The 19,714-nt window shown below is 34.9% G+C and overlaps 1 protein-coding gene across 1 annotated transcript; it reads right to left on the bottom strand.

Moving 5' to 3' along the window:
* Positions 1–17,682: 17,682 nt before the first annotated feature.
* Positions 17,683–18,642, bottom strand: LOC145692236 (uncharacterized). Its single transcript, XM_081767533.1, has one exon. The coding sequence runs from the start codon at positions 18,640–18,642 to the stop codon at positions 17,683–17,685; it is 960 nt and encodes a 319-aa protein (XP_081623659.1).
* Positions 18,643–19,714: the final 1,072 nt, after the last annotated feature.

Here is a 19,714-nt window from a genome sequence, read left to right as displayed (position 1 = left end):
ACTGCGCGGAATATCGCGTACCATTGGCTACTGCCCGTGATACTTTTCATCTGAAACACACAATTGGGCCAATGGACGTAGAAGAGAATGTGAGGAGAGATAAGTGAGAGTTTTATCGTGTGTCTCAACGAGAAGTGTTTGTCTAGTACGTGCTCGGGCGAGTAAGCACTACGAAGCAATGTTCCATCGTTCACAATTTCCTGTCTGTACTTCACCTCGGATTGGCTGTTCTGGACTATTATAAGAAAATAGAAAGAGGCGAAATGGATACGAAGATAAGAAATTGAGAGAAAGCTGATGAATTGGACTAGTAGACCTAATATCCATGATTTGTGGGAAAAGATTTTAGATACAGCAGAAAAAAAGATAACACAGGTGTGTTCAAGTGTCTGTGAAGTGGCGTAGGTGTGCAGTCAAAAGTTTAAATATTAAAAAGAAATTGTATGTATAGTCTTATCAATAAAAGTTGAGATTTGTATGCAATGAAAAGTTGTTAAAAATGAAAGGAAAGATCTCATTGCTTCTTAGAAATGAACTCCTTTAATGTTCTAATATATATATATATACCTGATATATAAGGTATAGAATTAAGATTTCGTTTTACAATGTGTCTGATGAAGGCAATGATACGTTGCCGAAACTATAACAGTATTATTTATTCCAAGCGATTTCCTTTGGTCAGATTTAATTTTTTTTATTAATAATAACTTTTGTTTCATTATTCGTGGTTAGGCATGATATTACGTTCAGCTCTTGCTAAAGTTAACCAAGCTTCTGGGTGTGGTTAAAATCTTGACGAATAGACAGGTTAAAAATAACAAGAAGTAGAGGACAGTAACTCAAGAAAGTTAACGTTTGCTCAATTAGCCAATGAGAATGCAGATCAATGAGAAAATTTGCAGTGACGTAACTTCCATGGTTAAACTTCCCAGAATTCTGTTGTAGCTCTTTAATGCCACAACATAAGTAAACATTTCATTAATCGTATTAAAAGTTGGCATATTCAGAACACACACACACACACACACACACACACACACACACACACACTCGTTCCACCACTGCTGTGACTGGTGGAAACACTGACAAAAGTCTGATTTTAATATCTTCCGAAGTTCCGATATCGCTTTGGTTTTCATTTCTTATGCGTTGGCGAGACGGAAAAGACCCATTTTTATCTTTGGGAAGAGCCAAATATCCGATAGTGTTAAACTGATTTTAAAGCTATCAAAGTATCTGAAGTAGATTTTCCCCAATTTGCACATGTACTTGATGTTTGTGCGTAGCTCGATCTGTGAAATTACACCAACTGATTGTAACGAAAAACACCCTTAATCCCCCTTCCTTTTCAGAATGACCACCCCGGGCCAAAAATCCATACTTGAATAGAATGAAAAAGAATAGCACACATCTAAACATTCAAATACAGACCCGCCCACCGGGAAAATAATCCTGAAAAAAAGCGAGGAGAGCTTTCGCCGGTACTGTATTAAAAGGCCGCGTAGCGCACCCAGAATATGTATAGGTATAACTCTCACCTTTAATTTACGAAAAATGCAAGCAAAAATTCTCAGTTGTTTTAAGGAAGTTAATTAGCAATGACAAAACCTACTATTTCAATTTTAACAAGGATAAACAATTTATTATAACAAAGAGGAAAAAAAGTAATAATAATAAAAAATAAAAAAGAACAAATAGTACACAAAATATTAACAGTTGGATATTAATAGTAATAAGAAGAATAAACAATCTTACTGTTTCTGATGGAAAAACAGCCTAGCACACACACACAAAAAAAAGTCGCCATTCCAACATGGCTTACACCAACCACTATGTTTCGTCTTTTCAGTAATCTAACTTTTCAATCAGCAATATTTTACACTTGCTCGTGACTTAATATGACAATTCAGAAGTATTTATCATTTTTCAAATATATTTATGAGTATACTCACGAAATTTCTAATGATAAATTTCACACCAATTTTCACAAAAAAACAATAATTTAATTTAACAGATTTAAAAAAAGAAACACTACGTACCTCGTACAGTGACCAACTGACGATCTACGTCAGTTGATCCATGGCTTCCATTCCGGGTTCAAAACCAACCAATCACAATCCGGATTTTACATCACGAGGACCTCGTCATTTTACCTTACCAGCTGGTACCAGATCTTCGAATATATTTTCTTACTACAACACAAACCTGATTTTGAGACCAAAAAGGTAGGATGGAAAAGGGCCAAGGGAGAATAAGGTCGTATGTCTCCATAAAAATAAAAGATGGCGCCATCTATTTCCTAAACAATCCATAATAACAAGTGACCCACATATTCGTGACGATCCACGTCGTCACACATCCCCCTCCGTAGATGAAAAATTTTACCCAAAGAAATTTTTCATTACTGACCAATTTTCAATTAAATGAACAAATTAAATCATCTTAACCAGATTTGAGGAGTACCTTACACATTTTTCAATGAAGATGAAATGAAATGATGATGGAAAAAAAGTGTTAGTAGATGATTGATTGATTATGAAGGTGAACAATAACAAAATATACACACAAAACTGGTACCCCCAATTCTCATTATGCTTTTCAATTATCACTGATGTTATTAACATTTCTATGTTCTCTATATAATTTTGCTAAACTTGTATGGGTAACAACCATTTTACCATCTTCAGTCTTACATTGAAGTGTATTGGCAGTAGGTTTAGATACGACTGTCATTGGCCCCCACCACTGTGGCATCAATGACTTTGTTATGTTATCTTTCAAGGAAGATTTTAACTGAGACTTAACCAACACCCTGTCTCCGACAGCAAACGTGACTGGAAGCATCCGCTTATTATACAACCGACGCCTTGCTTCCCATGCTTTATCCATATTAACGAAAGCTTGCTCCCATATTTGGGCATTTTTAAGACCCTCCAAATCCTCAGGTGTAATACTCCACTTTACCATCAACGTATCCACCGGTTCTCTCCCAAAAAACAGACGAAATGGACTAAACTTAAGCTCCGCATGTTCCGCAGCATTAAGACAAAATTGGAGTTCATTCAGGAAACGCACCCATTTCTCCTGCTTACCATCCAGATATGCCCGAAGACTCGTTTTAACCAGTCTCACATATTTTTCGACTGCGTTCCCTCCTGGAAAATACGGAGAACAGCGTATGTGCTTTATCCCATTACCAAACAAAAATTGTCTGAAGTAGGCCGATGAAAAACAAGGGCCCCGATCCGTGGAAATAGCTCTAATAAATCCATATTTACAGAAAATATCATATAACGCCTTAACTACTACCTTACTAGTAGCATTGCGTAAGGGAACTAAATGTAGATAACGACTCGCATTATCTAAGCACAGAAGGACATACTGATACCCGAAACTAGAAGGCAACGGCCCCGCTAAATCTGCGTAATAGTGGGCGTTAACTTCCTTACAATATTCCGAAATTAGTTGTCCTTGCGGAAGAGTATTTCGTGCCTTTACTAATTGACACTCGTGGCACGAGCGAACGAAGTCCCGCACTTCGTTGAATATATTTGGCCAAGAAAAATATCTACAAATCTTTTTGTATACCTTCAACAAACCTAAGTGCCCGCCATTAGGCAATAGAGTATGATAATAGCTTAGTAGTAGAGGTCTCAAAATACGTGGGACGAGTATTTTATAAGGCGACACCTTGGCCTTGGTTTTTATGTATAAAGTATCTCTCATTAACTTATATTGTTCATGCTCTCCGCCATGGCTCTTTACCATCTCATAAATATCCTTAGTATCTGCCTCTGATTGCTGATACTGTTTAATGTCCTCATGTGCTAGCGGTAAATTCCACAGACTATACATATATCCCTCTGAGTCATTAAAAGGACAAGGATCAACATCAATATCATTCGGATTTATCTCATAAATCCTTGAAAGAAAATCTACCTGATAGTTCTTATAAGACGAGACATGCACTATTTTAAATCTGAACTCAAATAAGTTCTGCACAATATTGGCATATCTTCCTAAGTTCTTAGGGTTTCGCAGCATATTAACCAAGGCACTATTATCCGTGAAAATAGTAAACTCCGAACACAAAAACGGGCGAAATCTCATTACCGCATTATATATAGCAAGAAGTTCAAGTTGAAAAATAGTGCGATTAAAATCAGCTGGTTTCAAAGTTTTACTGTAGAACCAAACAGGACGCAATAAACCTTGCTCATCCTTTTGTGACAAAATAGCCGCTTGGCAACTTAAAGTTGCATCGGTATGCAAGTAAAAGCGCTTACTCATGTCTGGAATTCGTAAAATAATTTTTTCAGCAAAAGCCTCTTTTATTTGCGCAAGACTCGCATCCTGTAACGGACCCCACTCAAACTTCACCTTCGGAGATCTTAATCGATTCATCGGTTGTACGATACCTGCATAATTATCGCAGAATTTAGCGTAGAAATTTAAAAATCCTAACATTTTACACAACCCCCGGCGATTTAGCGGCGGACGGAGATCCTGTATGGCTTGCAACCTATCTGGCAACATAGATATCTCACCATCTTTAATAAGAAACCCCAAAATTCAATACTACTTCTCAAAAGTAAACATTTATCTGGTGAGATGGTTAAGCCCCTTTTCGCAAAACGCGATAAAACTTCTTCTAACAACTGATTATGTTCTTGGATTGTAGAACCAAAGATCACAATGTCATCTGCATAGTATTCTACCCCGCGCCCACGTAAGTCTCCCAGGATCTCATCCAAGGCCCTCATAAGTGCTTGTACTCCAACACAGATACCCATGGGGATTCGCAAATATTCATATAATTTATCCTGTACGGCGAATGTTGTGAGCTTACGGCTATCGGGAGTCAACTATAACTGGAAAAAAGCTTTTTTTCCATCGATCTTGCTTACATATTTAGCTTTAGCGAGCGAACTAATACATTCCTCTATATTAGGACATGGCAAGCCGTCCCCACAAATGAGCCGATTCAGTTTAGAGTAGTTGACTACTAATCGAGGTGACCCATCTTTATTACGCACTAGGAAGCACGGAGATCTATATTCAGACTTAGAAGGTTGTATCACACCATTTTCTAATAATTGTTCAATTAAGTTTGATAACTCTTGTTGCTGACTTTTCGAAAAAGGATATTGGCGCTCCCGAACTACTTCATCAGACTTTAATTGAATAGTGTATTCAAAGTCACTGATAGTACCAATTCGGTGGGTAATGACATTCGCATATTTATCTAATAAATATTCTACATACTGAACCAAAGTAGGATCTTGTTTCACAATATCCTCATCGATACCATTCAAAATCTTAACCTTTTCATCTGTACTAATTTCCCACTTTTCACTTTTATATTTGTTAAATGCTAATAGTAACGGTTCCCCTTCCTGACCCAAAACATCAGAAGAATTATAATCGTCATTACTATCACAAGACGTTACATCAATATTAACACACTGTTTTTCTCCCTCTATTGGCATAGAACTAACAGAGCCACCTACATCCGCGACACATTTTCGATTAGAATTAAAGCTAGAATTCTCTTTTAATTCCGCAACCGAATGTTTATTGTTTCTCAGACCGTTTACTGTTTTATGTTGTTTCTTCTGGAGTGAATGCTTTTTGTCAAACCTGTTATTGTCCTCTCCATTACCAAACATCCTTGGACCACCAGACGAAGTTCCAGTGTCGCTCTCCCTATCAGCAGTAGTTTCAGGAAAACTCGAGCGAGCGAAGATCAATTGCCTATTTACTCCACGTTTGTTCTTTCTTTTGCTCCAGGGCGTACAATCGGGACTAGAGAGATCTCCCAAAAATAGCCTAGCGGATGACCCTCCGTCGCCAGGACCCCTGGAATGACAAGAAGCCGCAGAAGAATTCGTTTGGAAAGATGAGGGGGAGGGGAAGTCAACAAGAGGGGTTGTAACACTTCCTTTGCTAAAAACAACCTTAGATTCATTGAAATCCACTAAAACTCCTTCCTGACGAAAACAGTCTAGTCCCATCAAAATGGGAAATTCCAAATCTTTAAACAAAAACAGTTTGCATTTAAAGGTGTAATTATTCACCGTAAACGGAACCAAAACTGAAGGTCTCAACACCATAGATTCGTTATTTATAGTCTTTCCTTTAAAACACTCTTTATAATTTACTTGCACATCACTAGAGTTTTTAATTTTATTGAAAAGCTCCAAATTCAAAAGATTAGTCACACACCCACTATCTAAACAACTATTCACTGCAATTCCACATACTTTAACTTCAATACACGCCGCATCATCTTTTTTATTTAAACGATTTAAGTTCCTATTAGTCTTATTTGAAAAAGAAGAAAATGTTTTCGAAGTTTTGTTTTCTGGGCATAGCCTCACTGGATGTGGACCCTGACATTTGTAACAGCTTATAGTTCTACGAGAATTCTTAAAGCCACTCCCTACCGGAGCATCCGGCAACCCTGTTTGGGACCTCATTTTATAACTAAACTGCTTCATATAAAGTTCATGATACCTGTATTCACTAACTAGTTTATTAAGTTCATCTATTGTCTGGGGTTTTCTATGGTAAAACAACCGCTCCCTTATGTTCGGAAGAACGCCACTGGTAATAAAACTAATCAGCTTTTCGTCCCCACAACGCAACTTCAAAAGTTTATCAACAGTGGTTACACGCTTTACAAAAGCTTTTAAATCCTCGTTATTCTCTTGATGTCGATACATGTATTCTACTATTATTCTCTGAATAGCACATTCTGATAATAAATTATGAAAAACAAAGTCACGTGCAAGATCCCAGCTTTTACATGTATGTGGCAGCTCGTTCAGAATTTCCTGCAGTGGACCCGTAACTTTCCCACGCAATGAATACAAAACCGCAGAAAAAGGAAAACGCTCAATATTACAAAATTCATCAATTTTTTGAATAAATTGATACAATTTTAAGGGATCCGTACCATCACAATTCTCTAATGATTCCATGAATGAACGTAAAACCAAAAATGCTGATGATTTTTCCATCTTATTAAAACAACTATTTTGTGTCAATTCAGATAGAGGTTCAACTCTAGCTTTATCGTTCACCGAGCTAAAAGGTAAATGACCTGGCTGACTGCCAGCTGTTTGCACACGCACACTTCCACCCGGCTGTGTGGTTGTGTTATCAGTGCCTCTACCTTGACCTACTACAACACCGGAACCAACAGGTGCATTCTTGCTGTTAGCAGTTATTATGGACAACAGCAGGTTCTTAGCGTCACTTTCATTCATAGAAAATACTTTTGATTGCTTTTCTTCTATAGTCATATTCAAAAACTCATTAACATCCACAGGAATTTCGTCTATAAACTCTTCATCAAGAAAGAAACTAGAATCACCACCTACAGCCATTGTTTTTATTTTTGGATACGATTCTATACTTATATACCAGATAGTATGGGTTCGATCCCCGGAACCAATTCCTTGAACTGCCGTACAAAGACTTCCTACAAGGTACCCAATTAATATATACGAGCAAGTAATTACATACACAGCACTCACTTTATATGCCATCAACATGAAAGTAAACAACTGAATTTAAATTTAAATTTAATAAGTGAGAGAATTTTTACCGAGTTGGTCACTGTACTGTAACGAAAAACACCCTTAATCCCCCTTCCTTTTCAGAATGACCACCCCGGGCCAAGAATCCATACTTGAATAGAATGAAAAAGAATAGCACACATCTAAACATTCAAATACAGACCCGCCCACCGGGAAAATAATCCTGAAAAAAAGCGAGGAGAGCTTTCGCCGGTACTGTATTAAAAGGCCGCGTAGCGCACCCAGAATATGTATAGGTATAACTCTCACCTTTAATTTACGAAAAATGCAAGCAAAAGTTCTCAGTTGTTTTAAGGAAGTTAATTAGCAATGACAAAACCTACTATTTCAATTTTAACAAGGATAAACAATTTATTATAACAAAGAGGAAAAAAAGTAATAATAATAAAAAATAAAAAAAGAACAAATAGTACACAAAATATTAACAGTTGGATATTAATAGTAATAAGAAGAATAAACAATCTTACTGTTTCTGATGGAAAAACAGCCTAGCACACACACACAAAAAAAAGTCGCCATTCCAACATGGCTTACACCAACCACTATGTTTCGTCTTTTCAGTAATCTAACTTTTCAATCAGCAATATTTTACACTTGCTCGTGACTTAATATGACAATTCAGAAGTATTTATCATTTTTCAAATATATTTATGAGTATACTCACGAAATTTCTAATGATAAATTTCACACCAATTTTCACAAAAAAACAATAATTTAATTTAACAGATTTAAAAAAAGAAACACTACGTACCTCGTACAGTGACCAACTGACGATCTACGTCAGTTGATCCATGGCTTCCATTCCGGGTTCAAAACCAACCAATCACAATCCGGATTTTACATCACGAGGACCTCGTCATTTTACCTTACCAGCTGGTACCAGATCTTCGAATATATTTTCTTACTACAACACAAACCTGATTTTGAGACCAAAAAGGTAGGATGGAAAAGGGCCAAGGGAGAATAAGGTCGTATGTCTCCATAAAAATAAAAGATGGCGCCATCTATTTCCTAAACAATCCATAATAACAAGTGACCCACATATTCGTGACGATCCACGTCGTCACATGATCACCACACACTTTTTCGTTCAGCTACATTAATCGTCCACTGACTGTTGTGACGTCAAATTCATAATTAGGCAACCTACGAACTATACTGTACAAGATTTATTGTGATCGCATCAAAAATGCCACAACTAGAACAATATTCCAGGAACTTTTTGACTGCCTCTGACAACGATGTACGTTAAAGTAACAAACAATTTACGATTGTGAAACAGTTTTATATATAACGTGCCATTTAAATTACTTATCATATGTCAAATATCCAACGTTGAATAAGTATTCAACGGTGATTGGTGGAACTGACTACTTGTATAGTTTTGTGACATGAACTCCTTATAGGCAACTCTAAGGAAGTCATGGAAGGAGGGAATAATAAAGAGACAAGGAACATTGGCGCTTACTAGTTACCAAGCGACCTGAAATGTCGAGGTAAATATACGACGTAGCAAAGGATAATTTGTACATAATTTATTACATAATTTACCCCTTAGAGAAGTATATCAGTACATTTATGTGTTGCGTGCAACTATGTCAAATCACATTCAATTCAGATACCAAACGATATGGTAGATCTTAATGTTAAAAAAAAACATTAATGATCATACCTATTCCTTATGTCAACTGGAATAAAATATTATTTCCTTTGTATGCAGCACGAATAATAATGTCGAACGTTATTAGATAGTAATGTGTTACATAATAATTGCATCGTAATAAGGCAGTTTCAAAACATTGTAGGATTTAATGAAAAAATGCCAGATCGTATCTTTTTTCTAGGCCAAGGTGCAACAGACAATTTTTTTCTCTCTCTCTCTTTTGCACCGCAATAAACAACAAAACGAATTAAATTACCATTACCGTAACTATATGATAACAAAGTCTCAAAGTTTGCCCTCATTTTCAGTGCAGTACCTGAAATCTGTAGAAGTGGACATGAATCTCCATTCGTGTTTAAGAGTGGCTAGAACTACCTAATATTGAGAAAATATAGTGTCGTGTTGTACTAAAATACTTTCAAGAGAATTTATGTAGTATGTTTAATGCTGATACAATATTGAGATAAGCTTGATTCCGAAGAACTGGACCATTTCTTGTAATTTTATGACTAACTAAGGTATGAAGTATATCTAACATTAAGCGAAACATACTGCATGGTTAAAAAAAGAAGAACAACTAGTCACCCACTTCTCTTTCGAAGATTTTCTGTTCGTAGTCGTACTCATAATATTCAACCAGGGCTTGAACAGGGACTGACAGAAGTAATAATAATATTAATACAAGATTTTACTTATTACTTCTCGTGCATGGATGAATAAATCACTTATAAACATGGTAAATGACCAGTTTGGTTTTTAAACAAAAACTATTCCAGTTGAAGGTTGAGAACAAAACAGAATGCAATTAAAAACCGTGGGCATGAAAACTATGATATATGATGTACCTTAGGGTACAGCGTAGAGTATGTAACGGGTTGGGAAAATTTTCAGGAAAACCTTTTTTTTTCTAAGTTCCCCTATCCTACTTCATAATACTGTTTCATGCAGCCCTTTGTAGTTAAGTGACTGAAGTTTATACCTTCTATGCAAATGGACCGCTTTGATTTCCGGTGAGGATTCTTTTTCGGATTAAAAGTCCGCTCAGTAGTTTGAATGCTACTCTCATAGTACGTAGGTAGATATCATCCCGCGTATTGTCGGTGATGAAAAGAAACACTATGTTTGAATTAACCAATCGATCATCCAAACTATTCCGTCTTTTAATTTCTGTTGGGGTTAAAAGATCACAAGGTCGTTTGAAGTGGGAGGAAGGAAATGTTTTACTGTTAGTAAACAGACTTAATTTGTTACTTTTTGTTGTTTTCTTTGAGATTGGCTTATGTTTTAAAATAGTTATACAAACATACTATTGAAGATTATAACATAGTTGAGTGAAGTTTATATTATCGATGTAAAGAAGAGATAATCATTGTAGGGGAAGTAAACATTTATCGAAATAAAGTAACAAGTTCATTTGAGAATGAGTAAAATAAGCATTCGAAGGATACTGAGGAGAAAGTAAAGGTCCAAAAGTCATAGTTTCGAAAAAAACACGTTTTGTAAGTTGAGAGATATGTACTTTTTGCATGGAACAACTTTATTTCAATTGCCAATATCTTTGCTCCTTTATCTGTTTTCCCTTTCTTGGTCGTTTTAGAGCTTTCAGAGTTTTCTATACTTACTGCGAAACACAAAAATACTTCCATGCATTTATTGAAATGAAGTGACAAGTTAACTGGAGAATAGTCAGTCATTATTCGTCAGTCTTATTTCTCTCACCAGTTAGAGGAATAGAATTTTACGTATGTTAAAATTAATTTCAATTCTTGCCAAGTTCTGTGACGACGAAATAATCAATAGATGAATTTCTCATCCTTATATTCATAGGAAATATTCTGTGCAGGTGATAGAACAAGCTCCGAATTGTAAACTCAGATGAAGGTATATCAATTTAACATTCAACTCTGAGATTATTCCTTAATATCTTTTTATTAATAAATGACCAGACATACAGGGTGCACAGTGACTCAGTGTTAGAGCTTTTATCTCTAGTGTGCGTGTGGTCCATGGTTCGATCTGCGAGTATGTAAGTTTGTAGCAAGCAACACGATGTCTATGGGTTGTCTCGGGTACTCCAGTTTCCTCCACTATTCTCATTCCACCAATTCATCCATCATCATTCAATTAGCCTTAAAAGTTGTCTCCTTGACCTAAAGGGTATAATTGTGGGATTTTAAACTGAAAGATTTAACTTACAATTTCGAAATATTTCTCTTCGTAGTAGTAATAACCAAACTTTTACTCATTAGCAAGATTTTGATTATTTGATAATTTTATTTTATTTCTTTCGTGCAGTTACTTAGTAGTGAACGGCTAAGAAAAGAGATAATATATATAAAGAAAGAAAGGTTTGTATAACATATCGTGGGTTTTACTTTTCGGTTAAAGCGAACAGTGCATCGCGTAAGTATCGGCAAATCGTAAGGTGGTTGGCCGCCAGCCCAGTTTGGGTTCATAAGTAATACAACTGAAAGTAAATAGCATTTAACATTCGCGTTTACCCTAATCCAATAACACTTTAAACAGGGGCGTATTTACGATTTTGCTTCGGGGGAAGGCTTTGCCTGGAAATGTGAAAATTCTGCAAGATATTATTTCATTTACTTTACTGAAGTAAGTAACATTTCGGGGGGCTTAAGCCCGGAAGGCCTCCTTAAATACGCCACTGTTTTTAAATAATATATGTTCTTTAAACTAGAACTAGGGCTGGGGTATTTAAATATTTTAAATACTAATGTAATTGAAATTCCTTATAATTAAAATAAAAAATAAATCTATTTTTTAATAAATATATTTTCTTCTCTCTATTAGGCGAGAGATCCGTCTGGTTATTATAAATAATTGCTACATGTATCGCGTAGAAATGTGACGAATACTATACATTCCTAATTCCTGCTCTATGTATACAGATTGGGATACAATATGTTTCTGAATTATTCATTTGTTGGTGTTCTTTCGACTAATTGTGACTTGTGTTTTAATTAGAAATATAATTTCAAAGTAATCTTTGTACAGTCTGTGGATTAACTGCCAGTAAAACAAAAAAAATGAATTTAGTATTCATTAATTCATTAACTTTAATTTTTAGTTAAAAAAGGCATTTTACAATTCCTATTCTGATGTTATCTCAAGCTCTCTTGTGGCTATGTCGATAGTGTACGTGCCTTTGGCGCGGGAGACCAAGATTCAATTCCCGGAGGAAGCTAATGAGGTTTGGATTCCAGGTTCAGCTGTAGGTCTACCTTTCATATAGCCTCACTGGTCAAAACAGACGCTAAACTCAAAATATTATCCTTAATATGATTCCTAAATCAAAATGACTCCTCAAATGTTATCTCTTGCTAATTTTGACCGAATTATTTCCTGAGCCGGGTTAGGCCTCCTTATTAACTTTATTATTGTAAAGACATGTAAAATGATATTAGAAACTGTATTAGTGAATAGATTCTTTACTTCATGTAAATAATCATTTTAGTAGTTCCAAATGTGTTATGGCAAGAATTCTTGACATTTCTGGCAAACAGACAACTAGTAACTGAGCTTATCAGTGAGATGGGCACACCATGCAAGAATACTACACCAGAAAATAAGATTCCACACTAACCAAAAAGTGACAATATTTTGATAAATAATGTTACTAACCATTAATAAGTAATTTAAGTAACCGTTTTAAAGATAACTTAATATAAAAACGAAGCCACATAATTAATTTGTCACGAGTATAAGAACTAACCTATTCTATTAAGGTTAATCACAATTCAAAAAATGACGTTCGATTAACTTTGTATCTTATAAATATTTTTGTCCTCTGTTAGTAGGAATGGACTACCTATTGAACATTAAGGTATCTGGCATTCAGTATTCGGTATCGATTGAACGACTGATATTTTTGTAGACTTGATAATTAATAATTTCGCTCTGTAGTCATGTAGTGCGAGAGAGACAAAAGTGGTAGGTGCGTTCAGTGTGTCGGGAGAGATAACATCCAGCATGATTCACGGCAAAATAAAATTGGCAAAGAGGAATAGAGGTCAGAAGAAACCCATCAGTGACAGATTCCGTCGATAATTACAGCGAATTGTCACCCATTGTGTAACTGCAGAAACTCAACCAGCACCACCGCCTGGAGTTTCGTTTCAGCATTCAGCTCATAAGATTTTGCTAAAGAATAATTCAATGAAAACTGACGAAAATGGCGCTTAGGAAAACGGTCTCCAAAGGAGGACCCCCCGTAATAAGTGACATAACTAACTAACTAACTCTATGGCCTATGGAACCCGGAGGTTCAATGCCGCGTTCACAAAAGCTCTCCACTGACTTCTATCCTTAGCTAACTGCATCCAGTTTCTACTTTGTATTCCAATCTCTGCGAGAACCATCTTAATATTGTCCTCCCATCTGCGCCTAGGTCTTCCTAATGGTCGTTTTCAGATTGGTCTTCCAGTCAAGACTTTGAAAGCGTTTCTACTTTAGTGACGTGAAGTAATAAGTGACATGAAAGTCACAAATAAAGTATCAAAATAGCACAAAACTTTATTTTACAAATGTGATACACATCTCTGAACAATAGAAAAACACGTGATACACTAAGCCAAATAAAAAAGTCAAACCTCATTAATCATCCCTTTTACGACAGAAGTCACAAATGCGTATCTCACGGTTATTCTCCGTACACGCATCCTGTATCCACATACCACGTATTGCACATTGCATCAACAATTGAATAGGTCATTGGAAAAGGGTACATGTTCTATACTAATAATATAGAACATGTGCCCTTTCTCCAATGACCGATTCAATTCATTCCTACAATCCACAGAGAACTTCTCCTCCGAGAACAAGCAATCACCATAATTGTCGTTTGGCACTCCTGCTTGTGGAATATCCAAGTCGCTGTCTTCGCTAGAAATAAACGAAACGTGACCATTCTCTTAACTGTCGTCTTCCTGATCACGAATTGTGCAAGTAAGATTTCTAGTTCACTTGCTATATCGTCGTGCTTGTAGTGCGTTGTCTTCAGAAATTTTATTCCGTTTGTTCATGGACACCCTTTCTGTAGTGGGCGAAGGTTTCTTTACCTTTACCTTTGAGCTCGCCACAGATTGAAGTAGATCATGTTTGTATGGAGAGGATGTTATGAAAAGGATGACTTTGCCCTCTGAAACAATATTTATTTATTTATTGGACACCTATTACAGGAAAAGAATATTCCCATTTACAATAGGCTTACATAATTACAAGTTTTATAAATATTGAGACACACAACAAAAAGAAAAAAGAAAATAAACATGCAATTAACATCACGAACATGAGAAAACACAAGTAAGAGATATATTTGTATTAATTCCTTCAATAAGAAATGCAAATATACAAATAGAACCTAGTTAAGACTATGAAATCAGCCCTTCGTGACAAAAATGAATGAAATACAAACAGAACATAACAAAAATATAAATATCCAAAATATACATGTTGAAATAAGATTTCTGTCAAGAAGCAAAAATGTTTTCATTTAATAGAAATACTCTTTTAATTTCAAAATACCATAATCAATGTCAGGTTCGAACTGAAAATCTCTCTTAACCAAAAATTATATTTAAGAGTTTTTACATAGACTGAATAAGGCATAGCAAAATCTAAGTCGACATTCTCCTGTATCAGCTTGTTGTATAATCGACAAATTCTCGTAATAGGTGAGTTTAAATGTGCCATAGTTTGAGACCTGTTGCAGATAAAAGGTAATCGATTTCTTAATTTTTTAGATTTTATATTAAAATTCAATAGCTTTAGGCACTCTGAACTGTCAACAATTCCGTTCACTAATTTGTAGAGGAAAATTAGCTGCGAGTGCTCATGTCTAGTTGCCAATGAGCTACAACCAAAAATACTCAGAAGAGATTTGTACGATACCTTTGCTTCATAAGAATTAATATTAAAAACCTTATAATACAGATATCTCAAAAATTAATTTTGGATACGTTCAACCTTGTTAATATAGTTTTTGTAATAAGGAGCCCAGACTATAGAAACGTGATCAAGTCTACTTCTAATAAGGGTATTAAATATAGTTATTAAAGCATCCACATTGTGGAAGTCTCTGGTGTTCCTCATTACAAATCCCAAAAGCTTAAAAGCCTCATTACATACTTTCTCAATATGTACATTAAAAGACATCCTATTATTGATTATAATTTCCAAATCATTTACCTCTTGGCATCTTTTGATATTTAAGTTATTAATCTTATAATCAAAATAAGTGGGATTATTTTTTCTTGAAAAGGTTATTGCAGTACATTTATTGATATTGAAATGCAGTTTATTTTTAAGACTCCAGTTATAACAGCTATTTAAATCATCTTGAAGCTTCCAAACATCATTAGGTTCTCTTATTTGTCTATACAGTTTCATATCTGCGTACAATAAGCAATTTGAATTTTTGAGAACAGACGGCAAATCATTGATAAATAATACAAAAAATAAAGGTCCTAAGTTAGATCCTTGTGGCACACCTGAGTAAACATCAAATAAAGTAGATCTTTGATTATTGAACACCACATATTGTTTTCTGTCTTTTAGGTAAGATGAAATCAATAGAAGCAATTGTTCCGAAAATCCAAAACTAGACAACTTCATAATTAATATATCGAGATCCAATTTGTCGAAAGCTTTTGAAAAATCTGTATAAATTGTATCAACTGAATGATTATTATTGAGGGAATCTGATATATACTGAACGAAAGTAACAAGATTTGTAACTGTTGATCTCCTGGGATAAAAACCATGTTGATAAATTGATATATATGGTTTAACATGATTAAAAATTTTATTATAAAGGATGTGTTCAAAAACTTTAGCTATTGTAGAAATTAATGAGATTGGTCTATAATTTTCTATTGCTATAGGATTTCCCTTCTTTAATATAGGACGGACTTTGCTAATTTTCCAAACATCAGGATAGAGAGAAGTTTTTAATATGAGATTATAAATGTGACATAGAGGTATCTTCAGAACTTCCCCACATCCCTTAACAATGTACGAAGGAATTAAATCAGGACCAGAGGATTTAGACGATTTTAACTTTTTAATGGCATTCACATAATCTTGTTCATTAATGGAATTGATCACAAGACAGTTATTAACATTTAGGATGGGAGAATAATACCCATTATAATTTGGACGACATGGAGAGTAAACGCTTTTGAAATATTGAGCAAAATTATTGGCAATGGCAGAATCAGAAGTAAGTATTTGATTGTTATATACCATATGACTGACTTCTAAATTATTATTCTTTTTGCTCTTAAGGTAATTCCAAAAGGATTTAGGGTTTCTCCTTAAGTCATTTTCTGATTTCCTTATACAAAGTTCGTAAGCCCTATTAATAAGAGTTTTAGCTTGTTTTCGTAGCTCCTTAAATTTATTCAAAGTATAAACTGAAACATGCATATGTTTTCTATAGTAATTTTTTTCTTTAAGTATACTAACAATTTCCTGCGTAAACCAGCAGGGGTGACGGTGCCTTTTGAATATTTTCTTCTTGGGCACATTACTATCGATAATAACATTTAAAATATCATAAAAGTAATTCACTGCTAGATTAACATCTTTTATAGCAAGTAACTCTGACCAGTTTCGTTGCCTTAAAGAACTATATAAATTAAGGAAATTAGCTTTACTAAAATTATATGCAATACTAGTAGTATGTTTGATACGCGAAATAGTGTTATTAAGGTACAGTTGACAATGTAATGTGGGATGATGTTTATCTTCTTCTAATAAGGGATACATATTTCTAGATACGTTAACTTCCAACTCAACACTAAAGAGAACTAAGTCAAGAGTTTTACCATACGCATTCTTTACTGAGTTCATTGATCTTAAATTATGAAATGAGATAAAGTTTGCCAAGGACTTACAGATAACGTCACCATCTAACAAATCAAACGAGCAGTCTATAATTGAAGGAATATTAAAATCACCAACTATAACAATATTATGAAATTGTATATCAACTATTTGTTCAATTTTTTCAAAGAATTCAAGATATTTTTCCACTTTAGTATTCGGTGGAAAGTATACAACAATGACATAAATATATTTAGTTGCTATTTTAACTTTTATACATGATGCTTCAACATAATTTATAACAATTGGAATTTCAGTAACACTATAGTTCTTTAAAATTGCTATAAGTGCACCTCCTCCATCTTTGTGAGTTCTATCATATCTAAATACATTATATCTTTCATCAATAAATTCATTATTATATATACCGTCACACAACCAAGTTTCGGTCAAAAGTATAATGTCGCAATTAGTGGCTGCAATACCCGTGTACAGTTTATGTAATTTGGTTCGAATACCCCTAACATTTTGATAATTTAAAAATAACGTCTGATCATTGCTGTTCATATTTTACGTTAAACTTCTGACTTCGTCAATAGTAGTGAGGGTATATACAAATGAGTCATCAGCCTTTTTCCTTAATTTGATATTACCCGCATAGTCAACCCAGAGGAAAGCAAAGTTTTTCTCTCTCTTAACTTTCCTGGCCTCACTAAAGATTATTCTACGGTGCAATGTTAAACTCTGGTTGACATAAATAGTCCCACCCACTGACAGACCCAGATCTTTACAGCTGAGATTTCTTTTCACTTTTCTTTTTGCAATAAATTTATCTTTATCTAATCTCCTAACAAATCTAACAATAATACCTGGTTCTGGTTGGCTGGGAGATTTCTTCAACCTATGACACACATCTATCATATCATTGGTAACACTTATGTCCAATGCTGTACCTACTCTCTTAATTAAATTATTAACATCTTCATTTGGTAAGACAGGTATACCTTGTATTTCAATTGTGTTCCTCCTACTATACTGGTCCAATTCATCTACTTGAACTTTTAATTTGTCAATTTGTTTTTTTAACGATAGATTTTGATTCTTTAATTCGTCAATTGTATTCATGCATTTATTCAATTCCACAGTTTGATATTTGATGAGGTTACAATTCTCGTCAAGTTTTTCATGGATGGTGTTTAAGGAAGCACCTAACTCATCCTCCAGTCTTTTATTAGAGCCTTTAATTTCGTCGATTTCCTTTTTGATTGATAGTAACAAATTGTGTACTTCAGACAAAGTGGGGAGTTTTTCAGCCTTATCCACAGAACTGTCACCAGACATGGATTTCCGTCGGGACTTCTCACAATCTTTACATCGCCATGCATTATCTGAGGATTTAAGAAATTTCACATCATCTTCCTTCAAGTCAACACAAGCACTGTGATAAATATTGCTGCACTCCTTACACTGAATTTTTGAATTTACATCTAGTCTAGACACTGATTTCGAACATTTACCGCAGATTCCCATGATGTACCACTCAAGAGAAAAAGAAGAAAAAGAAGAAAAAAGCAAAAACGATGTGCACCCGAATAATGTGCTCCCAAATTCTTCTATTATTTAAATGATTGGTTTTCTGACAAGTAAGAAACTAACTTTTTTAATATTTGTAAATATGCCAATTATGTGATACGTATTTTTCACCAGTTTTTAATGTCACTACTTGAATTCAAAGTTTTTGCTTGCATATGATCTGGTACTACGCACTTGTGAAAATTACCAAGAGTGAGTTAGCAATGCTGAATAGATTGTTTACATTCGATGCTAGAGTATCACGCAAACTGATAAATGGATTTTATAATGACCAGTGAAATAAAATGACTGTATACCATATTTGTCGATGGCACTGGTACTTACTTGTCAATGCAGATACAACAGCTGTCTCTCACATGCAGAAAAACCACTGAATCACATCATTTAAATTGGAGCACATTTACAGTCACATACTCACAAGGGTTGCAAACTCACATTATCTGCGATATGTGCGCGATGTGCGATGGATTTAGTAACAGATTGCAATCCTTCTTTGACAATAAGGGATGTCTTGTACAAAGAAATGAGAAGTCTCCCTTCGAATATGAAATGGGGTATGACTTAGGCAACCGTGTTGTTTGCATTTCATTCGACATTTAACCAGTTTCTACTGTATGTGCTACCGAACAAGCAGCACAGTTACAAAGAATAGGACTTCCTAAAGATTAAATTGTACAAAGTTAAGTCTGTCCACGAACCTTCTAAAACTTCCCTCCATACCAAAACAAAAAATGCCTTAACTTTGCAGTTGTTAATTGCTGTTTCGTGCTCCATCACTCATAACGTAACAATTACGTCTTTGTCTTTTCGTTCCTATCCATTACAACAGGAAGAGCCACTTATCTTGCAAAATAAACGGGGGGTCCGACTTAGGGGACGGGTCCGATTATTGTGACTTTCCTCTAACTGAAAATCTGTGATATGGTAGGATGAGTTATTGTTCATCTTATTTCAAACCATAAGCCGTGTTTGTGTGTTGCGGAAACCCAAAGATGCATGAAATCCAAAG

The sequence above is a fragment of the Thermobia domestica genome, chromosome 8 (genome assembly GCF_964235325.1).
Source record: "Thermobia domestica chromosome 8, izTheDome1.hap1.1, whole genome shotgun sequence".
Taxonomy (NCBI): Eukaryota; Metazoa; Arthropoda; class Insecta; order Zygentoma; family Lepismatidae; genus Thermobia; species Thermobia domestica.
This window is presented reverse-complemented; position numbering and strand designations above follow the sequence as displayed.